Source organism: Scyliorhinus torazame, chromosome 17 (genome assembly GCF_047496885.1).
Source record: "Scyliorhinus torazame isolate Kashiwa2021f chromosome 17, sScyTor2.1, whole genome shotgun sequence".
Lineage (NCBI taxonomy): Eukaryota > Metazoa > Chordata > Chondrichthyes > Carcharhiniformes > Scyliorhinidae > Scyliorhinus > Scyliorhinus torazame.
The window spans coordinates 135,231,088-135,249,868 of NC_092723.1; the positions used below are offsets into that span (position 1 = coordinate 135,231,088).

At 44.2% G+C, this 18,781-nt stretch overlaps 2 protein-coding genes across 2 annotated transcripts in view; both read left to right on the forward strand.

Moving 5' to 3' along the window:
• LOC140394169 (sodium/myo-inositol cotransporter 2-like) overlaps positions 1-14,456 on the forward strand; it is a 69,617-nt gene extending 55,161 nt beyond the window's left edge. Inside the window, exons 13-18 of the mRNA XM_072481109.1 lie at positions 2,099-2,267; positions 5,350-5,565; positions 8,079-8,145; positions 13,093-13,182; positions 13,266-13,334; positions 13,548-14,456. Coding sequence (XP_072337210.1) covers positions 2,099-2,267; positions 5,350-5,565; positions 8,079-8,145; positions 13,093-13,182; positions 13,266-13,334; positions 13,548-13,759 — 823 coding nt within the window. The 3' untranslated portion in view covers positions 13,760-14,456. The remainder of the gene's footprint in view (positions 1-2,098; positions 2,268-5,349; positions 5,566-8,078; positions 8,146-13,092; positions 13,183-13,265; positions 13,335-13,547) is intronic.
• A 961-nt stretch (positions 14,457-15,417) lies between these two features.
• The window catches only part of LOC140394170 (sodium/myo-inositol cotransporter 2-like), a 402,805-nt gene continuing 399,441 nt past the window's right edge, over positions 15,418-18,781 (forward strand). The window contains exon 1 of the mRNA XM_072481110.1: positions 15,418-15,714. The gene's annotated coding sequence lies outside the window, so the exon portion shown is untranslated. The remainder of the gene's footprint in view (positions 15,715-18,781) is intronic.

Genomic DNA, 18,781 nt, shown 5'->3' on the forward strand with positions numbered 1-18,781 from the left:
GTACGGGAATTGAACCCACGCTGCTGGTCTGCTTTAAAAGCCAGCTATTTCCCCTGTACAAAACCAGCCCCTGGCCCCTCCTTCCCTCCGCCGTGGTCTCCATGGTGGCAGATACATTGGGTTGGCCTTAGCGCTTCTCCCTCCCCGATGGTGCCCGTAGTGCCGTGGGATGCTCCATGATATGGAGGGGGCAGCTGGAATGAAATCCAGAAGCCTGAGTCATCTGGCTCTGCCAGTCCTGGAGGTTCCCCCCCCATCTGCACCATGGTGTCGGTGTCCTCAGCGATGCTCCTCAGTAATTGGGCCATACTCTGGAGTGCCTCGGCAATGTCCACCTGCCTCTAGGACATATCCTTCATGACCTGGACATGATGTTGAGGCATTTAACCATGCCTTCAGCAACACCACTCAAGATGAGGACATCATGCTCCAGGTATTCCAGTGGTCGCCACCCTAGCGGCATTGGCCTTGGTGCCACACATTGTCGGCACCATCTCCTGCTCCTGAAGCCTTTTGGGACTCCTCAAATCGGCTTTGCAATCACTGGAATGTTGCTGTCACTCCCTCCTAAATGTCACGCCTACAACCTATCATCTGCACCAGCTCTGGGAGAACCTTGTCCAGAGGTTCGGCATTTGACTGGGACCCAGCTGAGGACTGGGATCCAGCAGACCTCAGTGTGATTCCCTTGGATGTTCCTGCCTCCACCTGATGTCTATCAGCAACTGTGTGGGGCTCACTAGATTGCGCCCCATAAATCTGTCCACTCACGTCGCCTACCAAGGTGTGTCTCTCTGCATTGGTGGAAGGTGGGGGTGACAGTATGATATCACGATGGTGGTTTCCTCGGAGCTCTTCTTCGAGGTGGTCTCTAAGGTGGTGGACAGGGGAACGACTCCAGATGGCCTGGCCTCATCAGATGGAGATCCTGCAAGACAATATTTATATGGTCAGTGAGTGGGAAGGAGCATTTTGTCTGACATGAACAACTCAGTTGAGACAGGTTATCTGAGTGAAGAGGCAGTGGATCCTCATCTCTGGCGTAGGCCAACCTCGCTGTCGGCGACTGCTCTCTCCTCGGTCAATCCCACGATTTCCAGGGCCTGCTGCTCTTCGGGCCGAGGACTCGGATCTCTGGCATTCTGCCCTGTCTTGACCCTTTCCCGTTTATTATGGGTTATCTTTTCCTGCGGGGTCAAAGAGAGGGCAGTGTGAGCAACATGCTTGAAGAGTCAAAGGAGTCTATAGCAGGTTGCATGTGTGGGCACTGCACCCTGAACATGAAGGGGTTATGCAGGTGGATGCTGAGGAACAAGCATGAAGATCAGATGTGTGGAGGGTGTGAGGTGCCAGCCAGTGATTTGTGGGGGGGGGGGGAGATTGGGAATGTCATGGTGGTAGGCGGAACTGATGCCAGGAGAAGTGGTTACCTACCCTTGGAGCTCGGTGGTCTTCTTCCGACATTGGACAGCAGTCCTCCTGGTCATGCTGCCTGAACCTGCTGCTGGTCCTCCGACCCTTCAGGGGAACAGGGTGGCCCACCTCTCATCCACAGCATCGAGAAGCCTCACCAGGTTAGCATCACCAAACCGAGGGGCAGGTCTGCGCGTTGCCCTGCTTGTATGTCGACTGGGAGTGAATGGTGAGGGAGCATTTAAAAGCAGTTCCCTCTTGTTAGCGGCAAGAGGCAGAGGCATGAGTCAGGCAAATCTGCAAGGGAGCCAATAATGTCAAGAATCCCATGGGGACTCATTTTAGGCACTAAGTGCCATTGTATACAGGCCGCGATCTCGCCAATGCAGCTGTCAAGAAACACCTCGCCAAACATGCCCAAAATATCATTTTTGCGTTAAATCGCGACCCCTGTCTGGATTCTGGTCATTCCAATGGGCTTATACTGAGATTTCAGGGGACATTCACCCTTCCCAACTCTCATTTCTCGACAAAAAGCCTTTCTTTTAAAGAGTTTGTGAAGAAAATTCAACGGTTAGAAATTACTGAAGCAGCAAGGCTTCATTGGTATGTTGTTGCAGTTACCACTGAATGGAGGCAAGACGTCTGTGCACAGTTGCTAAATTTGATTTTCCATTTATTTCAGGGTGTTTGTTCTGGTCCTGGTGATGTTTTCTGTCCTGTGGATTCCTTTGGTACAAATGAGCCAAGGTGGTCAGCTCTTCCAGTACATCCAGTCCATCAGCTCCTACTTACAGCCACCTGTTGCAGTGGTCTTCATGGCTGGCTGCTTCTGGAGACGAGCTAATGAGATGGTGGCTATTGCTCTAAGATTTATTTTATATTAACTAATGTTAATAGTCAGTTTATAACACAAAAGCTGCCTGGGTTCTCCCTGGTTATTTCTATTTGGTGAACCCCTGTTGTTAACAATGCCAAAGGGGTACATCAAATGGAAGCCACTACCAGACTGCCTCACGCTACCGTTTTGGATATTCTGCAATGTTCTAGGACCTCTCAATCGGGCAACGGGAAGTCCAAAGAAAAAACACAAAAAACTGTTTTGTTAATCAGAAGGCACAGCAGATCCTATCCCAGCCATTCAATGATCTTCAATCCAATTGCAGCAAGGAAAACAGTGTTCAAATTGTGGGATTTTAGTTAGGAAAATTGCATACCTCCCAGGGACTACCAATCAGTGAGGCAGTTTGTGATCAGCTCCTTCTTGCAGATCTCTGTCAGATGATAAGAGTTCAGTGGACTCAGACTATTGTTACAGACGGAAGAGAGGCCGTCTGTCCATTAGCAGACTGTTTTAATTTTGCAATAGACTGTGGCATGTTTCACCAAACCCTCTATTTGTGAAGTCCATTTTAGTCACTTGCAGCAAACTCTCTTTAGGGTTAAATATTGTTTATTCATACATTAAAACCCAGGGAATAGTTGTTGCAACTATATACCCACAAGATAGGAAAGAAGCGTTTTACAATGAGGAATAACTTAAGAGCAAAAAGCAACAAAGTTAAAAATATTAATTCATATGAATGTCAGAGTCCAGGGTGCCAGAGTCCAGTGAGGATTCCTTCATGTAGAAGTCCAGGTTCAGGTGGGTTTAGCTAGCTAAAAGCAGGAGTTGCTGAATTCCTTCAAAGTTAGCAATGACACAGCAAGATGAAGTTAGTATACAGAGCCTTGTTCCGCTATACAGGCGATGGCAGGAATCTTCTAGAGAACCAGGCTTTGGTTCATTTACCATTTTTCAAAGGCCAGAGGAGTTTAGGTCATGTGGCATTGCCCTATGATTAGGGCAGCACGGTAGCCTTGTGGATAGCACAATTGCTTCACAGCTCCAGGGTCCCAGGTTCGATTCTGGCTTGGGTCACTGTCTGTGCGGAGTCTGCACATCCTCCCCGTGTGTGCGTGGGTTTCCTCCGGGTGCTCCGGTTTCCTCCCACAGTCCAAAGATGTGCAGGTTAGGTGGATTGGCCATGATAAATTGCCCTTAGTGTTCAAAATTGCCCTTAGTGTTGGGTGGGGTTACTGGGTTATGGGGATAGGGTGGAGGTGTTGACCTTGGGTATGGTGCTCTTTCCAGGAGCCGGTGCAGACTCGATGGGCCGAATGGCCTCCTTCTGCACTGTAAAAATTCTATGAAATAAATTCTATGATTAGTTAATTTCAGGTTAACAATCTGGCCCAAAGGGTGGCATGGTGACACAGTGGTTAGCACTGCTGCCTCACAGCACTGAGGACCCCGGTTCTATCCCAGCCCCGGGTCACTGTCCATGTGGAGCTTGCACATTCTCCTCGTGTCTGCATGTGTCTCACCCCCACAACCCAAAGATGTGCAGGGTAGATGGCTTGGCCATGCTAAATTGCCCCTTAATTGGATAAAAAAGAATTGGGTATACTAAATTTGTATTTAAAAAAACAATCTGGCCCAAATCCATTGTTCATTTGAGGAGAAAGATGGTAACTATTAGCACTTCCACTGGTATACGAAGTTTCAATTGTTTTCTCTCTTGGTTAGAAGTACAGGCTGAGGACACAGACCATCTGCTGCTCTCTTGTTTCATTGATTGTAATGGGTCCACATGACAGGTGTGAGATTCCACAAGTGTTGAGCTTTTGTCCTGTATTCACTGTTGGAAGTTTCCAGAACATGCAAATCATGTGACCTGTAGCAGCCATGTTTATGGTCCAGCAAAGTCCATTCTTAAATAAGCAGAATGTAAGGTTTGATTTAAACAGTGTATAATCTCTTTCATATCTTATGGGCATGGCACCTCGTTTTTGCTTTATACTACTTCACTTTATTTTACTTTGTTAATGCGCGGGTACTGCCCAAAGGGTGACAGGTGACTATGCAAATGAAAGAACCAGCTGTGTGTGTTGTGAGTGAATGAGTTTGAGGGAGCTGGATCTGAACATATACAGATTACAATTGAGAACATCTGTCTAAAGCAGGTGAAAGTTAGCTCTGTAATCTGCTAGCTGACTCAAATTTCCAATCAGCTACTCATTACTTAGAAAAAAAAGGCTTGCATTTAAATTGCATTGTTTATTTTTAAAAATAAATTTAGAGTACCCAATTCTTTTTTTTTCCAAATAAGGAGCAATTTAGCGTGGCCAATCCACCTATCTTGCACATCTTTGGGTTGTGGGGGGTGAGACCCACGCAGACATGGGGAGAACGTGCAAACTCCACACGGACAGTACCCGGGGCCGGGATCAAACTCGGGTCCTCCATGAGGCAGCAGTGCTAAGTATTGAGCCCCTATATTGCATCTTTCATGCCCTCAGACTAACCCAAAGTACTTTACATTCAATGGAATACTTTTGAGGTATAGTCACAGTTGTAATGTAGGAAACAACGGATGGGATTTTTCGGCCTTCTCACTCGTGGGACTTTCCGGTCCTGCTGAAGGCAACCCCCTCGGCGTATTTCCTGATGGCAGGACTGGCGAGCCACGCAAAATGCCATCGACATCAGTGGGACTGGAAGATCGCACCAAAAAAGAGCCACCTCCGCCACCAGAAAACACACCACGGTGGTGGTGGCGTGGGAGGTAGCTAATTTGCACACAGCAATGTAATAATGACCAGACAATTGAAATTGTGCAAATATTGGCTAGGGATTTCTTCTATGGAATCTTTTGGAACAGAGTCTTGGTTTAATATCTCATCTGAAAGATGATAGGGCAGCATTCCCTCAGTGCTGCACTAGAATGAAAGCTAAACTTTGTGCCCCAGTCTCTGGCATGGTCCTCAAAATCCACAATCTTCAGAGCTTGTTATCCACTAAATCACAGTGGATACCCTTCTCAAAACTTCGCATATCCGTTGAGATTTCGGATGAACTAAAGAACTAATGTCTGACTTTGCTTATGTGCACAGGGTGCGTTCTGGGGCCTCTTCACAGGGATCCTGGTCGGTTGCATTCGAATGGCTTTGGACTTTATTTATCCAGAGCCTCTGTGTGGCCAGCCTGATAGCCGGCCTCTGGTGACCAAGTACGTTCATTACCTGTACTTTTCCATCATCCTTTCTGTCTTTACATTGATCGTTGTGGTGATCACCAGTCTCAGTACAAAACCTCCAGATCCAGAAAGGGTAAGTGGTTCAGCCATTTGAAATAAAATATTTGAGCCCAGCTATTGAGACCTTGGTCTACTTACTTTAGAACAGTGTAGACTTAAGAGACCACTGCTGAAAGTCTATTAAACAAATGACTAGATTACATGCCTATTGATAGATCATTCCATTTTGACAGAACCAGGAAACATTTATTTAAACTGCACAAGGAAAGTTGAATGTTACGTAATTCCTCTTTTCTGAGCGAGTAGTGTGTCTCTGGAAAAGGGATGGAAATGTCTAATCATGATCCTTTAGTTAACATGGTAAGTGGGCAGGCTTAAAGGATTAGCTGGTCTTTTCCTGCCTCTTAGTTTTCTATGTTTGTATTTGCTTCTGAAACTCAACTAAGTGGGATTGTGCTGTGAGAGAGCTGGATAGAGCCTCTGTGTTATTCGTGCATTCATTTTGTTTAATTATCTGCAGGTGGTAGGCATTTTTTTTCACCAAGAATTACAGCAGAAACTGGGCAAAAAGGGCCAAAAAATAAGGACCCTGGTGGGAGCTGTCTTGTGCATGACTCCCCACCCCACTGGAAGTCAAGGTGTTTCAATAAATATGAAGGATTTGATGGGGTTCATCTAGGGTACATACAGGGGAATCTGGGGTAATCAGGAATAGGAGGCTATAAAATTACAGCTTGGCTATTCAGGAGTGAAATTAAGAAGCACGTTTTCAAGTAGATAGTCGTAGAAATCCAGAGCTTATTGTCACAAGTAGGCTTCAATGAAGTTACTGTGAAAAGCCCCTAGTTGCCACATTCCGGCGCCTGTTCGGGGAGGCCAGTGCAGGAATTGAACCCGCGCTGCTGGCATTGTTCTGCATTACAAACCAGCTGTTTAGCCCACAGTGCTAAACCAGCCCCTACGTTGTTGCTGCCAAAACCAAACCGTGCGGGAGGAGCAAGAACCAAAGCGAGCGTTATTATGAACAGTAGTGCAATTCAACGGCATTGGCTGCTTGACCAAACTATGAACTTGCTCAATACAATGGTGGGAGAGAGAATTTCAGCTCCAAGGAAGGAGGATCTTCTCATGGCATGGGCCTCAGCCTGGCCTTTCAGTGTTCTGTAGTATGGATGGAAAGGACATATCACGTTGTGCAGAATCTATCAAAATCGAGCCAATGCTGTTTCCGTCATTTTTTAAAAGTCAAAGGAACAAAAGATTAAATCAGATCAATTTATCAGAATCAGTTTTCAAAATCATAAATTAATACATATTTTTAAAAGATCAGATATTTAAAAGTGATATATACTGAAATATTTAAAATGTGTTAAATCATGCAAAAAATCATTTACATTAAAACATTTTAAAAAGTCAGATACATCTTGTTAAATTCATTTGAACTTTCAAAGTCTGATAAATTAACTTTGAGGAAAGTTGACAAATCTATTTGTGCCCCACAATAGTTTTGAGAGTTCCTTCCTGGTGCCTATGTCCTTAAGCATTCACAAAATGAGAGGTATCCTTCAAAATACCAACATTATTGATCAGAATGATTTGTTGTTAGTGCGCACGTATATTGCTGGACGTTAGTGCGCACGTATATTGCTGGACATTAGTGCGCACGTATATTGCTGGACCTTTCTGCCATGCAATGGCTGCACACACGGAAAGCTTGGACATCATTGGCCGTGCAAAATCCGAGCCAATAACTAATGTCCCTCCATCAAGAGAAACATTGGTTTTGATTTTAACAGTTTCTAGGCTGGTAGCTGGTGAGGCAAGTTGGAAACTGCTCCAGATATGGAGCCCAGGATAATTTAGCTTTGTTTAAAATCCCACTGGCCTACTTTTCAGAATTTCTGGATAGAGAGTCCATGAAAGGTGGGAGGCATGATGACTGCCCATTGACACAGGGAGGTGGTGGGTTGATTTCTGTGCCTCTTTGATTTGAGGCTGTGGAGGGTACTGGTGGGAATATATTAGTCAGCATACAAGGAGACACCTAAACCTTCCTCATGGGACCCGAAGAGGCCTGTCTGGTCCTGACTGGCTTTCACTTGGCAGAATGTTTGGGCAGATTCCTGGCCATGCTTTCAATTAAAATTGCACTTGTGTATCAGTTACATCATCAGGACCTGATGTGTAAATCTGAAAAAGGATGCCATTTGCTTTCGCCTGGTGCAGAAGGTTAAAGTAGGAAGCAGTGGGATCCTGGCAGCCTCTGGTTAGAGTGTACCTTGGGCAATTTTAATTACCCATTTCCCACCAGTTTCTGCTGGACAGGTAGGATTCAAATCACCACCTTGATTTTTTTCGATTTTAGAAATATCTTCACAGCGCAGTCCAGATTTAACACATCTGAAAATAAGCCTCTTACAATTTGACTGCAGACCATCCTTTCGGGCTCTGAACCCAGGGAGCATGGCTGCAAGGTGATAAATCATCTTTTCGGACATATTTGGGGTTGCTAGCCAACACTGTTTAACCACAGCAAAATCAACATCCTTGTTCATTTGTGTTATAATTTTTCTTCTTCAATCTTAGATTAGCCGCTTGACCTGGTTCACCCGATTTGAAACCAATAATTATGTAGCAGGACAGCCTGAAGAAGGTAAGCTACATGGTAGGGAACTACTCACGTGAACAGTTGCATTTCAGCAGGTAGGAGTCCTCTGTGATCATTGCACTGATACACAGAGTGGAATCTTCCATTCCAGAGTCCAAGTCTAGTGGTGGACAGGAAAGACAGTGTGATTCCCATTGGGTAGCAAGACGTTTGAACAGATGCGATCTTCCTCTGTTCAGTTCATTAAATTTGCATCCACGAGGAGCATGGTGAATGAACTAGTCTGCCCTGCCATTACCTCGTGTGGTTAAAGGTCCTGGTGCCATATTTAAATAGCACCTGGACAGCCATTCATTCAATGCAGAACAGGAGCTTTTGATTACTCTTCCAGAGTCTTGTGGCCACGGCTCATACTGGGGAAACTGCAAATATGAGCAGCCACATCCCGGGACATCTGAAGGTACCCCTGGCATTGCTTATTTCTAGACAAGAACAGGACCGGTAATGCACCGATGGTTGGGCCAATGCTCGCTGTTGCAGTGACCCGGTTCACCAGCATCTTGAGCTTCTCGAGACCCCACTGTTGCTCAGGGCCTTTCCTACACCTGGCCCTGTGCCGATCTATAATGGACCTTCCTTGAAGGAAACCAGCTATTTCTGATAGGTAAAAGGATCATTGATTTAGCCATTCTGATGTAAATACTAAGCCCATGTCAAAATTCATTTTTAAAATGAATTCCATCATAAGACTGCAAACACAACCTCAGATTACAAAAGTGTACAGCTTGCAATAATAAAAGCATGGATTTGAAACATTTGAAACGTTTGCAGCCTAACTAGAAGCAAATGAAACAATTCAATGAAGGTCAAAGTGTGCACCATAAGTTAACTTGAATCTACCATTGTTTAAAATGTGAATAGTATAGCAGTCAGCAAAAACCAGATCTGATAAAAAGTCTAAGTCACATTCCAACACATAGAAAACACCCAAAGATGCAACATATTCACATCTATGTTGCACATTGATGATTGACAACTAACCACCCAATCAAATGCATTTGAGACTCATTCAAGCCAATCAGTACATTACAGGGTAGGAACTGATGGAGTCAGGTTGATAACATTTTCCTTAAAGATAGAGGTCCAGGCAGCTATTTTCATTCCGGGATCACTCTATACCATTTATCTAACTACTCGCTATCCTTATTTCGTATTTTCATATTTCTATTCTAACTCTTAAGTCCGCGCAAGCGGTTTGCTTTGAGCAAGAAACCATTACTGTAATTTTAAAGTTCATTTTGTTTGTAAGCCACTTTGTAAGTTTAATTATATCTCTTAAAGGCTTCTGCTGACAGGAGCTTTACTGAGAACATTTGATTTGTAACCACAAGATTTCAAACTCTCAATTATAATCAATAGACACAATAAAGATTTCATTTCGCACCCGAGACGTGTAGCTTAAATTTCTACTTTGTTGAGTGTATACGAGACTACACTTAGCCACTGGTTGATTTCATCATTGGGTAGCAAGACGTCTGAACAGATGCGATCTTCCTTTGTTCAGTTCATTAAATTTGCATCCGCGAGGAGCATGGCGAAGTAAGCTGCCTGCCCTGCCATTACCTCATGTGGTCAAAGGTCCTGGTGCCATATTTAAATAGCACCTGGATAGCCATTCATTCAATGCAGACCAGGAGCTTTTGATTACTCTTCCAGAGTCTTGTGGCCACAGCTCATACTGGGGAAACTGCAAATATGAGCAGCCACATCCCGGGACATCTGAAGGTACCCCTGGCATTACTTATTTCTAGACAATAACAGCACCGGCGATGCACCGATGGTTGGGCCAATGCTCGCTGTTGCAGTGACCCTGTTCACCAGCATCTTGACCTTCTTGAGGCCCCACTGTTGCTCAGGGCCTTTCGTACTCCTGGCCCTGTGCCGATCTATGATGGACCCTCCTCCTTATCTGAATGAGAACCATTACCAAAGCAGGCATCTCCGTGGATATGTGAACCAAATGAAGTGATAAATTTAGTGAGCATGTCCTTAACAGGCTTCCCTCCATATCAATGCCACCAGGCCAGTGCTAAGCTCTTTGCTTGTCCTCCACCTGGACATGGTATCTCCATTCCACCCCTTCCAAGTGAAGGACATTTTGGAGCATCAGAGATGGATGTTCTTCCCCTTCATACATTGTTCTATTATCAGAGTGATGAGAGCCATGTGCAAGAACCTCCCTCTGACATATTCTGACACTTGCTTCCGTTACCCTTGAAACTCTACAGAGAGACAATTCCCTTAACAACATAGAAAGATTAACCACATAAGCCTTTGTTGGTCATGACCTTTCACCAGGGAGGATGAAGGTTTGGTGTCACGAGTTGGCTGTCGTTCACCAGACATACCCTTTGGAGTCATTCACGTCCCACCCTCCCTGCCCCTGACTGCAGCAGATTGCAAATGGCTCAGAATGAATGGCTGTTCCAGACCATGCTGGATTCTCGATGTTATAGAACATAGAACAATACAGCGCAGTACAGGCCCTTCGGCCCACGATGTTGCACCGAAACAAAAGCCATCTAACCTACACTATGCCTTTATCATCCATATGTTTATCCAATAAACTTTTAAATGCCCTCAATGTTGGCGAGTTCACTACTGTAGCAGGTAGGGCATTCCACGGCCTCACTACTCTTTGCGTAAAGAACCTACCTCTGTCCTATATCTATTACCCCTCAGTTTAAAGTTATGTCCCCTCGTGCCAGCCATATCCATCCGCGGGAGAAGGCTCTCACTGTCCACCCTATCCAACCCCCTGATCATTTTGTATGCCTCTATTAAGTCTCCTCTTAACCTTCTTCTCTCCAACGAAAACAACCTCAAGTCCATTAGCCTTTCCTCATAAGATTTTCCCTCCATACCAGGCAACATCCTGGTAAATCTCCTCTGCACCCGCTCCAAAGCCTCCACGTCCTTCCTATAATGCGGTGACCAGAACTGTACGCAATACTCCAAATGCGGCCGTACCAGAGTTCTGTACAGCTGCAACATGACCTCCCGACTCCGGAACTCAATCCCTCTACCAATAAAGGCCAACACTCCATAGGCCTTCTTCACAACCCTATCAACCTGGGTGGCAACTTTCAGGGATCTATGTACATGGACACCTAGATCCCTCTGCTCATCCACACTTTCAAGAACTTTACCATTAGCCAAATATTCCGCATTCCTGTTATTCCTTCCAAAGTGAATCACCTCACACTTCTCTACATTAAACTCCATTTGCCACCTCTCAGCCCAGCTCTGCAGCTTATCTATATCCCTCTGTAACCTGCTACATTCTTCCACACTATCGACAACACCACCGACTTTAGTATCGTCTGCAAATTTACTCACCCACCCTTCTGCGCCTTCCTCTAGGTCATTGATAAAAATGACAAACAGCAACGGCCCCAGAACAGATCCTTGTGGTACTCCACTTGTGACTGTACTCCACTTGTGACTGTACTCCATTCTGAACATTTCCCATCAACCACCACCCTCTGTCTTCTTTCAGCTAGCCAATTTCTGATCCACATCTCTAAATCACCCTCAATCCCCAGCCTCCGTATTTTTTGCAATAGCCTACCGTGGGGAACCTTATCAAACGCTTTGCTGAAATCCATATACACCACATCAACTGCTCTACCCTCGTCTACCTGTTCAGTCACCTTCTCAAAGAACTCAATAAGGTTTGTGAGGCATGACCTACCCTTCACAAAGCCATGCTGACTATCCCTGATCATATTATTCCTATCTAGATGATTATAAATCTTGTCTCTTATAATCCCCTCCAAGACTTTACCCACTACAGACGTGAGGCTCACCGGTCTATAGTTGCCGGGGTTGTCTCTGCTCCCCTTTTTGAACAAAGGGACCACATTTGCTGTCCTCCAGTCCTCTGGCACTATTCCTGTAGCCAATGATGACATAAAAATCAAAGCCAAAGGTCCAGCAATCTCTTCCCTGGCCTCCCAGAGAATCCTAGGATAAATCCCATCAGGTCCCGGGGACTTGTCTATTTTCAGCCTGTCCAGAATTGCCAACACCTCTTCCCTACGTACCTCAATGCCATCTATTCTATTAGCCTGGGGCTCAGCATTCTCCTCCACAACATTATCTTTTTCCTGAGTGAATACTGACGAAAAATATTCATTTAGTATCTCGCCTATCTCTTCAGACTCCACACACAATTTTCCATCCCTGTCCTTGACTGGTCCTACTCTTTCCCTAGTCATTCGCTTATTCCTGACATACCTATAGAAAGCTTTTGGGTTTTCCTTGATCCTTCCTGCCAAATACTTCTCATGTCCCCTCCTTGCTCGTCTTAGCTCTCTCTTTAGATCCTTCCTCGCTACCTTGTAACTATCCATCGCCCCAACCGAAACTTCACACTTCATCTTCACATAGGCCTCCTTCTTCCTCTTAACAAGAGATTCCACTTCCTTGGTAAACCACGGTTCCCTCATTCCCTTATGAGATCCATAAGTGGGGAACAAACCCTGCTGTGGGCTTCAGCATAGAGACAACACAGCTGAGCATAGTTGACATCAGTTGCCTCAATTATTAGTGTCCCTTTAGTTGGCCAGTTGTGTTGACCTTGAACTCCACACACCCTCAAAGACCCTCCTTCCGCTTCAAGGGCTTCACTGACTACCTGCGTGGTCAAGGCCATTGAAAAATGGTGCATATCAACTCTTTAAACCCCGGATCAAGAGCTAGTAACTTGTAGATACACAAAAGGAAGCCACATATGCTATTTAAAAGATCATTTAAGGACTCTTTCTACTATAGATGCACAGCTCTCACACTGGTCTGGCCAATGGTTAGCACAGTGCAATTAATGAATTCTACATTGTGGGAGGGATTAGGGAAGGCAGAATAAGTGACAAGCATCATCACATTTGATTGATACATAATTCTACTGGTATTGTACTTTTTTTCTACCAGCTGGACCCAAAATGGATTCCACTATAAGACAATCTGAAGGAGATGAACTGCACCGAAAGGACATCACAAGCAACATCACCCTCTCAGCAGGTAGGCAGTCCAGCACGATAATTGCTTTGGTGCACAAGGCAACAAGATTATAATTGATATGGTTTTGTCATCATCTCTCCTAGACCAACCTGAAGATGGTGAAGTTCTTATAGAAGAAATTAGTAATAGGAGCAATGCCAGTCCCCCAGTGGGTAAGCAATTCTTTGTGATATGTAATTGTGAGAATCTCGTGCTTAAAATCCCGTGCATGTCTTCAGTTCAAAATCAGAGCCAATAATTTTCTTGCCAAGCAAATCAGAATGGAAGCCATTGGTTCTCCAGTGAAATTCCATGCTCATATTTCCTGGTTTTATGCTCAACCATGCACTAGAGGTATATTGCATCATTATATTTCTCTCTTACAGCTGAATCAGTGAAGAAAAGGTCAAAGTTGGTATCCATTCTATTGTGGTTCTGTGGGATGGAAAAAAAGGAAGATACAGAGACTGCTTCAACAGGCAAAGTTTTGGACAACACTCACTTGCTCAGGGAAGAGGGTCATATGCACAATTTTGTTAATGCTAATTTAATTGTTTGTTTGAGTGCCGCTGTCTTCCTCTATGCTTATTTTTTTTAAAAGAATGACATACATATATCATTTATAATAAAGTGAAAATCATATAAATAAAGTGAAAGTCATAAATATAGAAAGAAATAGATTTTTACCCCCAGTTTGAATCAGAAGTGCTTTGCCCAAAGAACTTTTTTGAAGTTTCATATACAGTAATGGATACTTAATCCGTTTATGATGGTAAACAATCTGGGATTTGCAGTGGTCAACAATGTATTTTCAAAATAATAATAGATCCTTCTTTAAGTATCAGCTATGGTTTGTTGGCTAATAACTTTGCTTTTAAGTCAGACAATGTGGGATCAAGCCCCACTTGAGACCTGAGTACACAATCTATGTAAGGTAGGGAAAAGCAAATGCAACACCCCAAAGTTCCAGCTCAGTGATCCTTTATTCCACTAGCATTGAATATATAGGCACTGACGAGATGACTGTTGTTCAACACTACAAAACACAGAAAAAACATTGAGAGCTCATCTCCTTGTCTCAATCAAGACTGTTAAACTGTTTTGCACTGTAACCAATCACTATCTGTTGATGTACCATTGTCAATGTACTCTGTCTATTATTCTTTTGTCTACTATGTACGTACTGTGTATGTTCCCTTGGCTGCAGAAAAATACTTTTCACTGTACTTCAGTACATAATGTGATAATGTAAGCCTACTTGTGACAATACAGGTTATTATTTTTTTTAAAAATCAGGAATAGGAGACTGAGTGCCTTGAGTTCAGCAGGTGTGTTATCCCGAACCCTTTTCTTTTATCTCCTCTCCCCAATCTCAGCCAATTGGATGGGCTTAGCCACAGTTTAGTAGTGTCGTGCAGCAGAGAAACCAAGTCGAAAGCTCCTGCCATTGCTTTTGCGAGTTCCACTCAAACCAGATAACCTTGCCATCCAGACCACAAACGGGAAATCCTGCACCTCGGGGCTTCTTGGACTAGGAGAGAAATTCTGTGCTGCCCCAGACCGTCCTCCTGGGTGGGTCTCTAGCAGCTGGATGCCCACTCACTCCCCCTGACCTACTACCTAGGCCCCGGCATAAGCCTCCAGCTGATTTCTCCGACTCCTGCGAGCCTGCTACCGCTCGTGGTTCCTCCACCTGCAGGTTAGCTGCACCCATGGCCCTTTAAACTGCGCCTCGCCCAAGCTTCAGCTCTCACACTCTGGCTTCTGTGAATCCCTCCCCTCGCCCCCGCCAGCTGGTTGGGCACCCGGCCGACAGTTGCCCTGGCAACTGCAGAGGCAACACGAGAGTTGGGCTTCAGGCGGGAAAGGGGTAACAATTACACTTGGTTAAAAAAAAAAGGAAGGTGACAGTTAAAGGCTGGCAATGAGTGAATGGTGACAATAACAGACAGAAAATGGATGGCAGTTACAAAAAGCAGAATTTAAATTCTACTCTGGGAGAAAGAATCAGTAGCCACATATGGTCTCTCTTTCCCCCCCCCAAATAATGTGAGGTGGGAAAGGCTGCTCTGTACCTTCAATGTGTCAACACTCCTCGATGTTGGACAATTTGCCCTGATTCGGCCATGTCAGCATCAGATAAACATAAATTAGAACCAATCTGAGCCAATCAGAAGTGACGGATTTAAAACCAAACGAAAAATGGACGCCGACGGTTGGGGGTTGGGGGTTGGGTTGGGGGGGGGGGGGGGGGGGGGGGGGTAACCATCCGCCAATCCGATTCAAATAAAAGGGAACGACTCGGTCCAACTGCCATTCTTTGACTGGACAAACTTGAATGCAAATTCAAAAATATGACATTAAAACCGCCATCCCCTTGGAAGCTGCAACTTTAAATGGTTTTAGCCCACATTCCAGAATCGTTCGTAGGGAAAGACTTCTTACGATAACCTTAATAGCTTTTGTTAATCTACTGAAGCAGCAAAATATTTCAGAACTGAAACAAAAACCCACTCCGGAGTTGTTTAACCAGCTGTCCAGCCCGCCAATAAGGTAACGACGATCTGCCTAAAGAAGCGAAAACAACAACTTGTATTTTATATCTGATCGTTTTAAATGTAGGAAATCCGCCCCACGTGATTCATAAGTGTATAAAGCAGACAACAATGGAACAAGTCCAATATGGGCATAATGTGGGTGAAAGGTGGGTTGTGGAAAATGCCAGAGCTGAAGAATTAAAAAACATTTTTTTTCCTTGGATGAGGTTGCTGCTAACTTGTAATTGCACTTGAACTTAGTGGCTTGCTGGGCTAGTTCTGAGGGCAGTTAAGAGTCAATTACATTACGTGGGATAAAAGCAAATTACTGTGGATGCTAGAATCTGAAACCAGAAAATGCCAGACAATCTCAGCAGGTCTAACAGCTCTGTGGAGCGAGCAAGGAACTCCGAATCACTCAGACTTGAAACATTAGCTCCATTCTCTCTCCACAGATGCGGTCAGACCTGTTGAGATTGTCCAGCATTTTGTTTTGTTACATTATCATGGGTCTGGAGTTAAATGTTGGCCAGACCAGGTAAGGATGGCAGCTTTCCTTCCTGAAAAGGCATTAGTGAACCAGAGTTTTTTTTTACAGCAATTGATGTTAGTTTTATGTGCACCGCTAGTGAGACTAGCTTTAGGTTCCAGATTTATTTCTTAAATTTTAAATTCCACTAGCTGCTGTGGTTAGATTTAAACCCGTGTCCCCTGGGCCTCTGGACTACTAGTGCCATGGTGTCATTACTACTATGTCACTGTATCCCCCTAATACAAAGATTCTCAGAGCTTTGTAAGGCTGAAAGAGATAGGGAAAGGCCATGGAAAGATCTTAAATCTGAGATGTTGGAGACAGAGAACCGGTGTAAAAGTGAGCATAGGGTCGATAGATGGGCAGGACTTGTTATCGGGGTAGGATCCCGAATGCAACGGATAGATCCTTGATATCTCCATTGCAACAGTGTGAGAAGAAACCTTGCAGAAAATTATCTGGCTAATTATTGCTGCTGGAAGGAAAATCTGGCCATTGCTCTCTTGGTTGCAAATCTAACCACTACACTAACTAATTCAATACTGTAACCACTACACCATCACTCATGTTAACTTGTCAGTTTTATTCCATTTTACCTCATGATTTGTCACTTTTTTGATTAGATTACTCTCTAGTAATTCAATTTATTTTAGATATTTGTTAGAGCAGTTTTGTTTAAGGGACAAATTGTTATACTGCATATCAAATGTTCAGAATCCTTATTCACCAAATAATACAAAAACATCTCCAATAGAGTCAAACAGTAATGAAGAGGCCCTTCGGCCCATCGAGTCAGCACTGACAAAACTACACTAAATCTACACTAATCCCACTTTCTAGCACTTGGACTATAGCCTTGAATGTTATGAGATTTCAAGTGCTTATCCATGTACTTGTTAAATGTTGTGCGGGTTCCTGCCTCTGCTACCCTCCAAGGCAGTGCATTCCAGACTTCCACCACCCCCTGAGTGAAATTATTTTTCCTCCAATCACCTCTAAACCTCCTGCCCCTCACCTTAAAATTATGCTCCCTCATTGTTGACTCTTCAACTAAGGGGAACAGCTGCTTCCTATCCACCCTGTCCATACCCCTTATAAGACATAGGAGCAGAATTAGATCATTTGGCCCATTTGACTCTGCTACGTCATTCAGTCATGGCTGATATGTTTCTCATCCCCATTCTCCTGCTTTCTCCCCATAACCCTTAATCGACACCTATCTATCTCTGTCTTAAAGATTTGGCCTCCACAGCCTTCTGCGGTGATAATTTCCACAGATTCACCACTCTGGCTGAAGAAATTCCTCCTCTTCTCAGGTTTAAAGGATTGTCCCTTCAGTCTGAGGCTGTGCTCTCGGGTTCTAGATTTTCATATTAGTGGAAACTTACTCTCCACATCAACTCTATCCAGGCCTCGTCGTATCCTGTATGTTTTAATAAGGTCATCTTTCTAAACTCCGACGAGTACAGACCAGAGTCCTCAAGCGCTCCTCATATGACAAGCTCTTCATTCCAGTGATCATTCTTGTGAACCTCCTCTGGACTCTTTCCAAGGCCAGCACATCCTTCCCTAGATTTGGGGCCCAAAACTACTCACAATACATCAAATGGGGTCTGACCAGAGCCTTGTATAGCCTCAGAAGTACATCCTTGCTCTTGTATTCTAGCCCTCTTGACCTGAATGTTAACATTGCATTTGCCTTCCTAACTGCCGACTGAATCTCACGTTAACCTTAAGAGAATCTTGAACTAGGACTCCTAAGTCCCTTTATACTTCTGATTTCCTAAGCCTTTTCCCATTTAGAAAATAGTCTATGCATGCATTCTTGCTACCAAAGTGCATAACCTCATACTTTTCCACATTGTATTCTGTTATGGGCCAGGGTTCAGAGAACCCCAAAGTGTATCATGGAGTTCACCTGACCCACAACTTTTAGTAGATTGTGGTATGGGGAGCACACGGCCCACTCTACAGTTGTGGTACAGCAGAAATGGAAGAGTATTTTTAAAAGCAAAACAATGTTTATTCTATGAACTCAAGTTAACCTTTTAAACCAGACAGTGAACACCTTAGCAACCATTAATTCAAATACAACCCCCAAAGACTACAACACTAAGTAATCCTTTAAGCTTTCTTTTTAACATCCATACGACTTAAAAACAAAACCTTTAACAGAAGCACATCAGGTTAAAGTCACTACTGAAAACATTTATAATTCTGAATTCACCAAATGATCAAGAGACTGTCTTTTGATGGCAGAGAGAACAACAATACACCTGCTCTGTCTGGCTTCAGCTCCAACACTGAAAATGAAACTAAAACATACCCTGCAGCAAACAGCCTAAAACAAAAGTAAAAAGCTGACTGACAGCAAAGCTCCATCCACACTCTGACATCACTAATATACACCCATTTCTTAAAGGTACATTTCTTAGACAACCATTTCTTAAAGGTACTCTCACAAGACAATTCCATCTGCCACTTTGCCCACCCTCCTAGCCTGTCCAAGTCCTTCTGCAGCCCCCCTCATTCCTCAAACTACTTGTCCCTC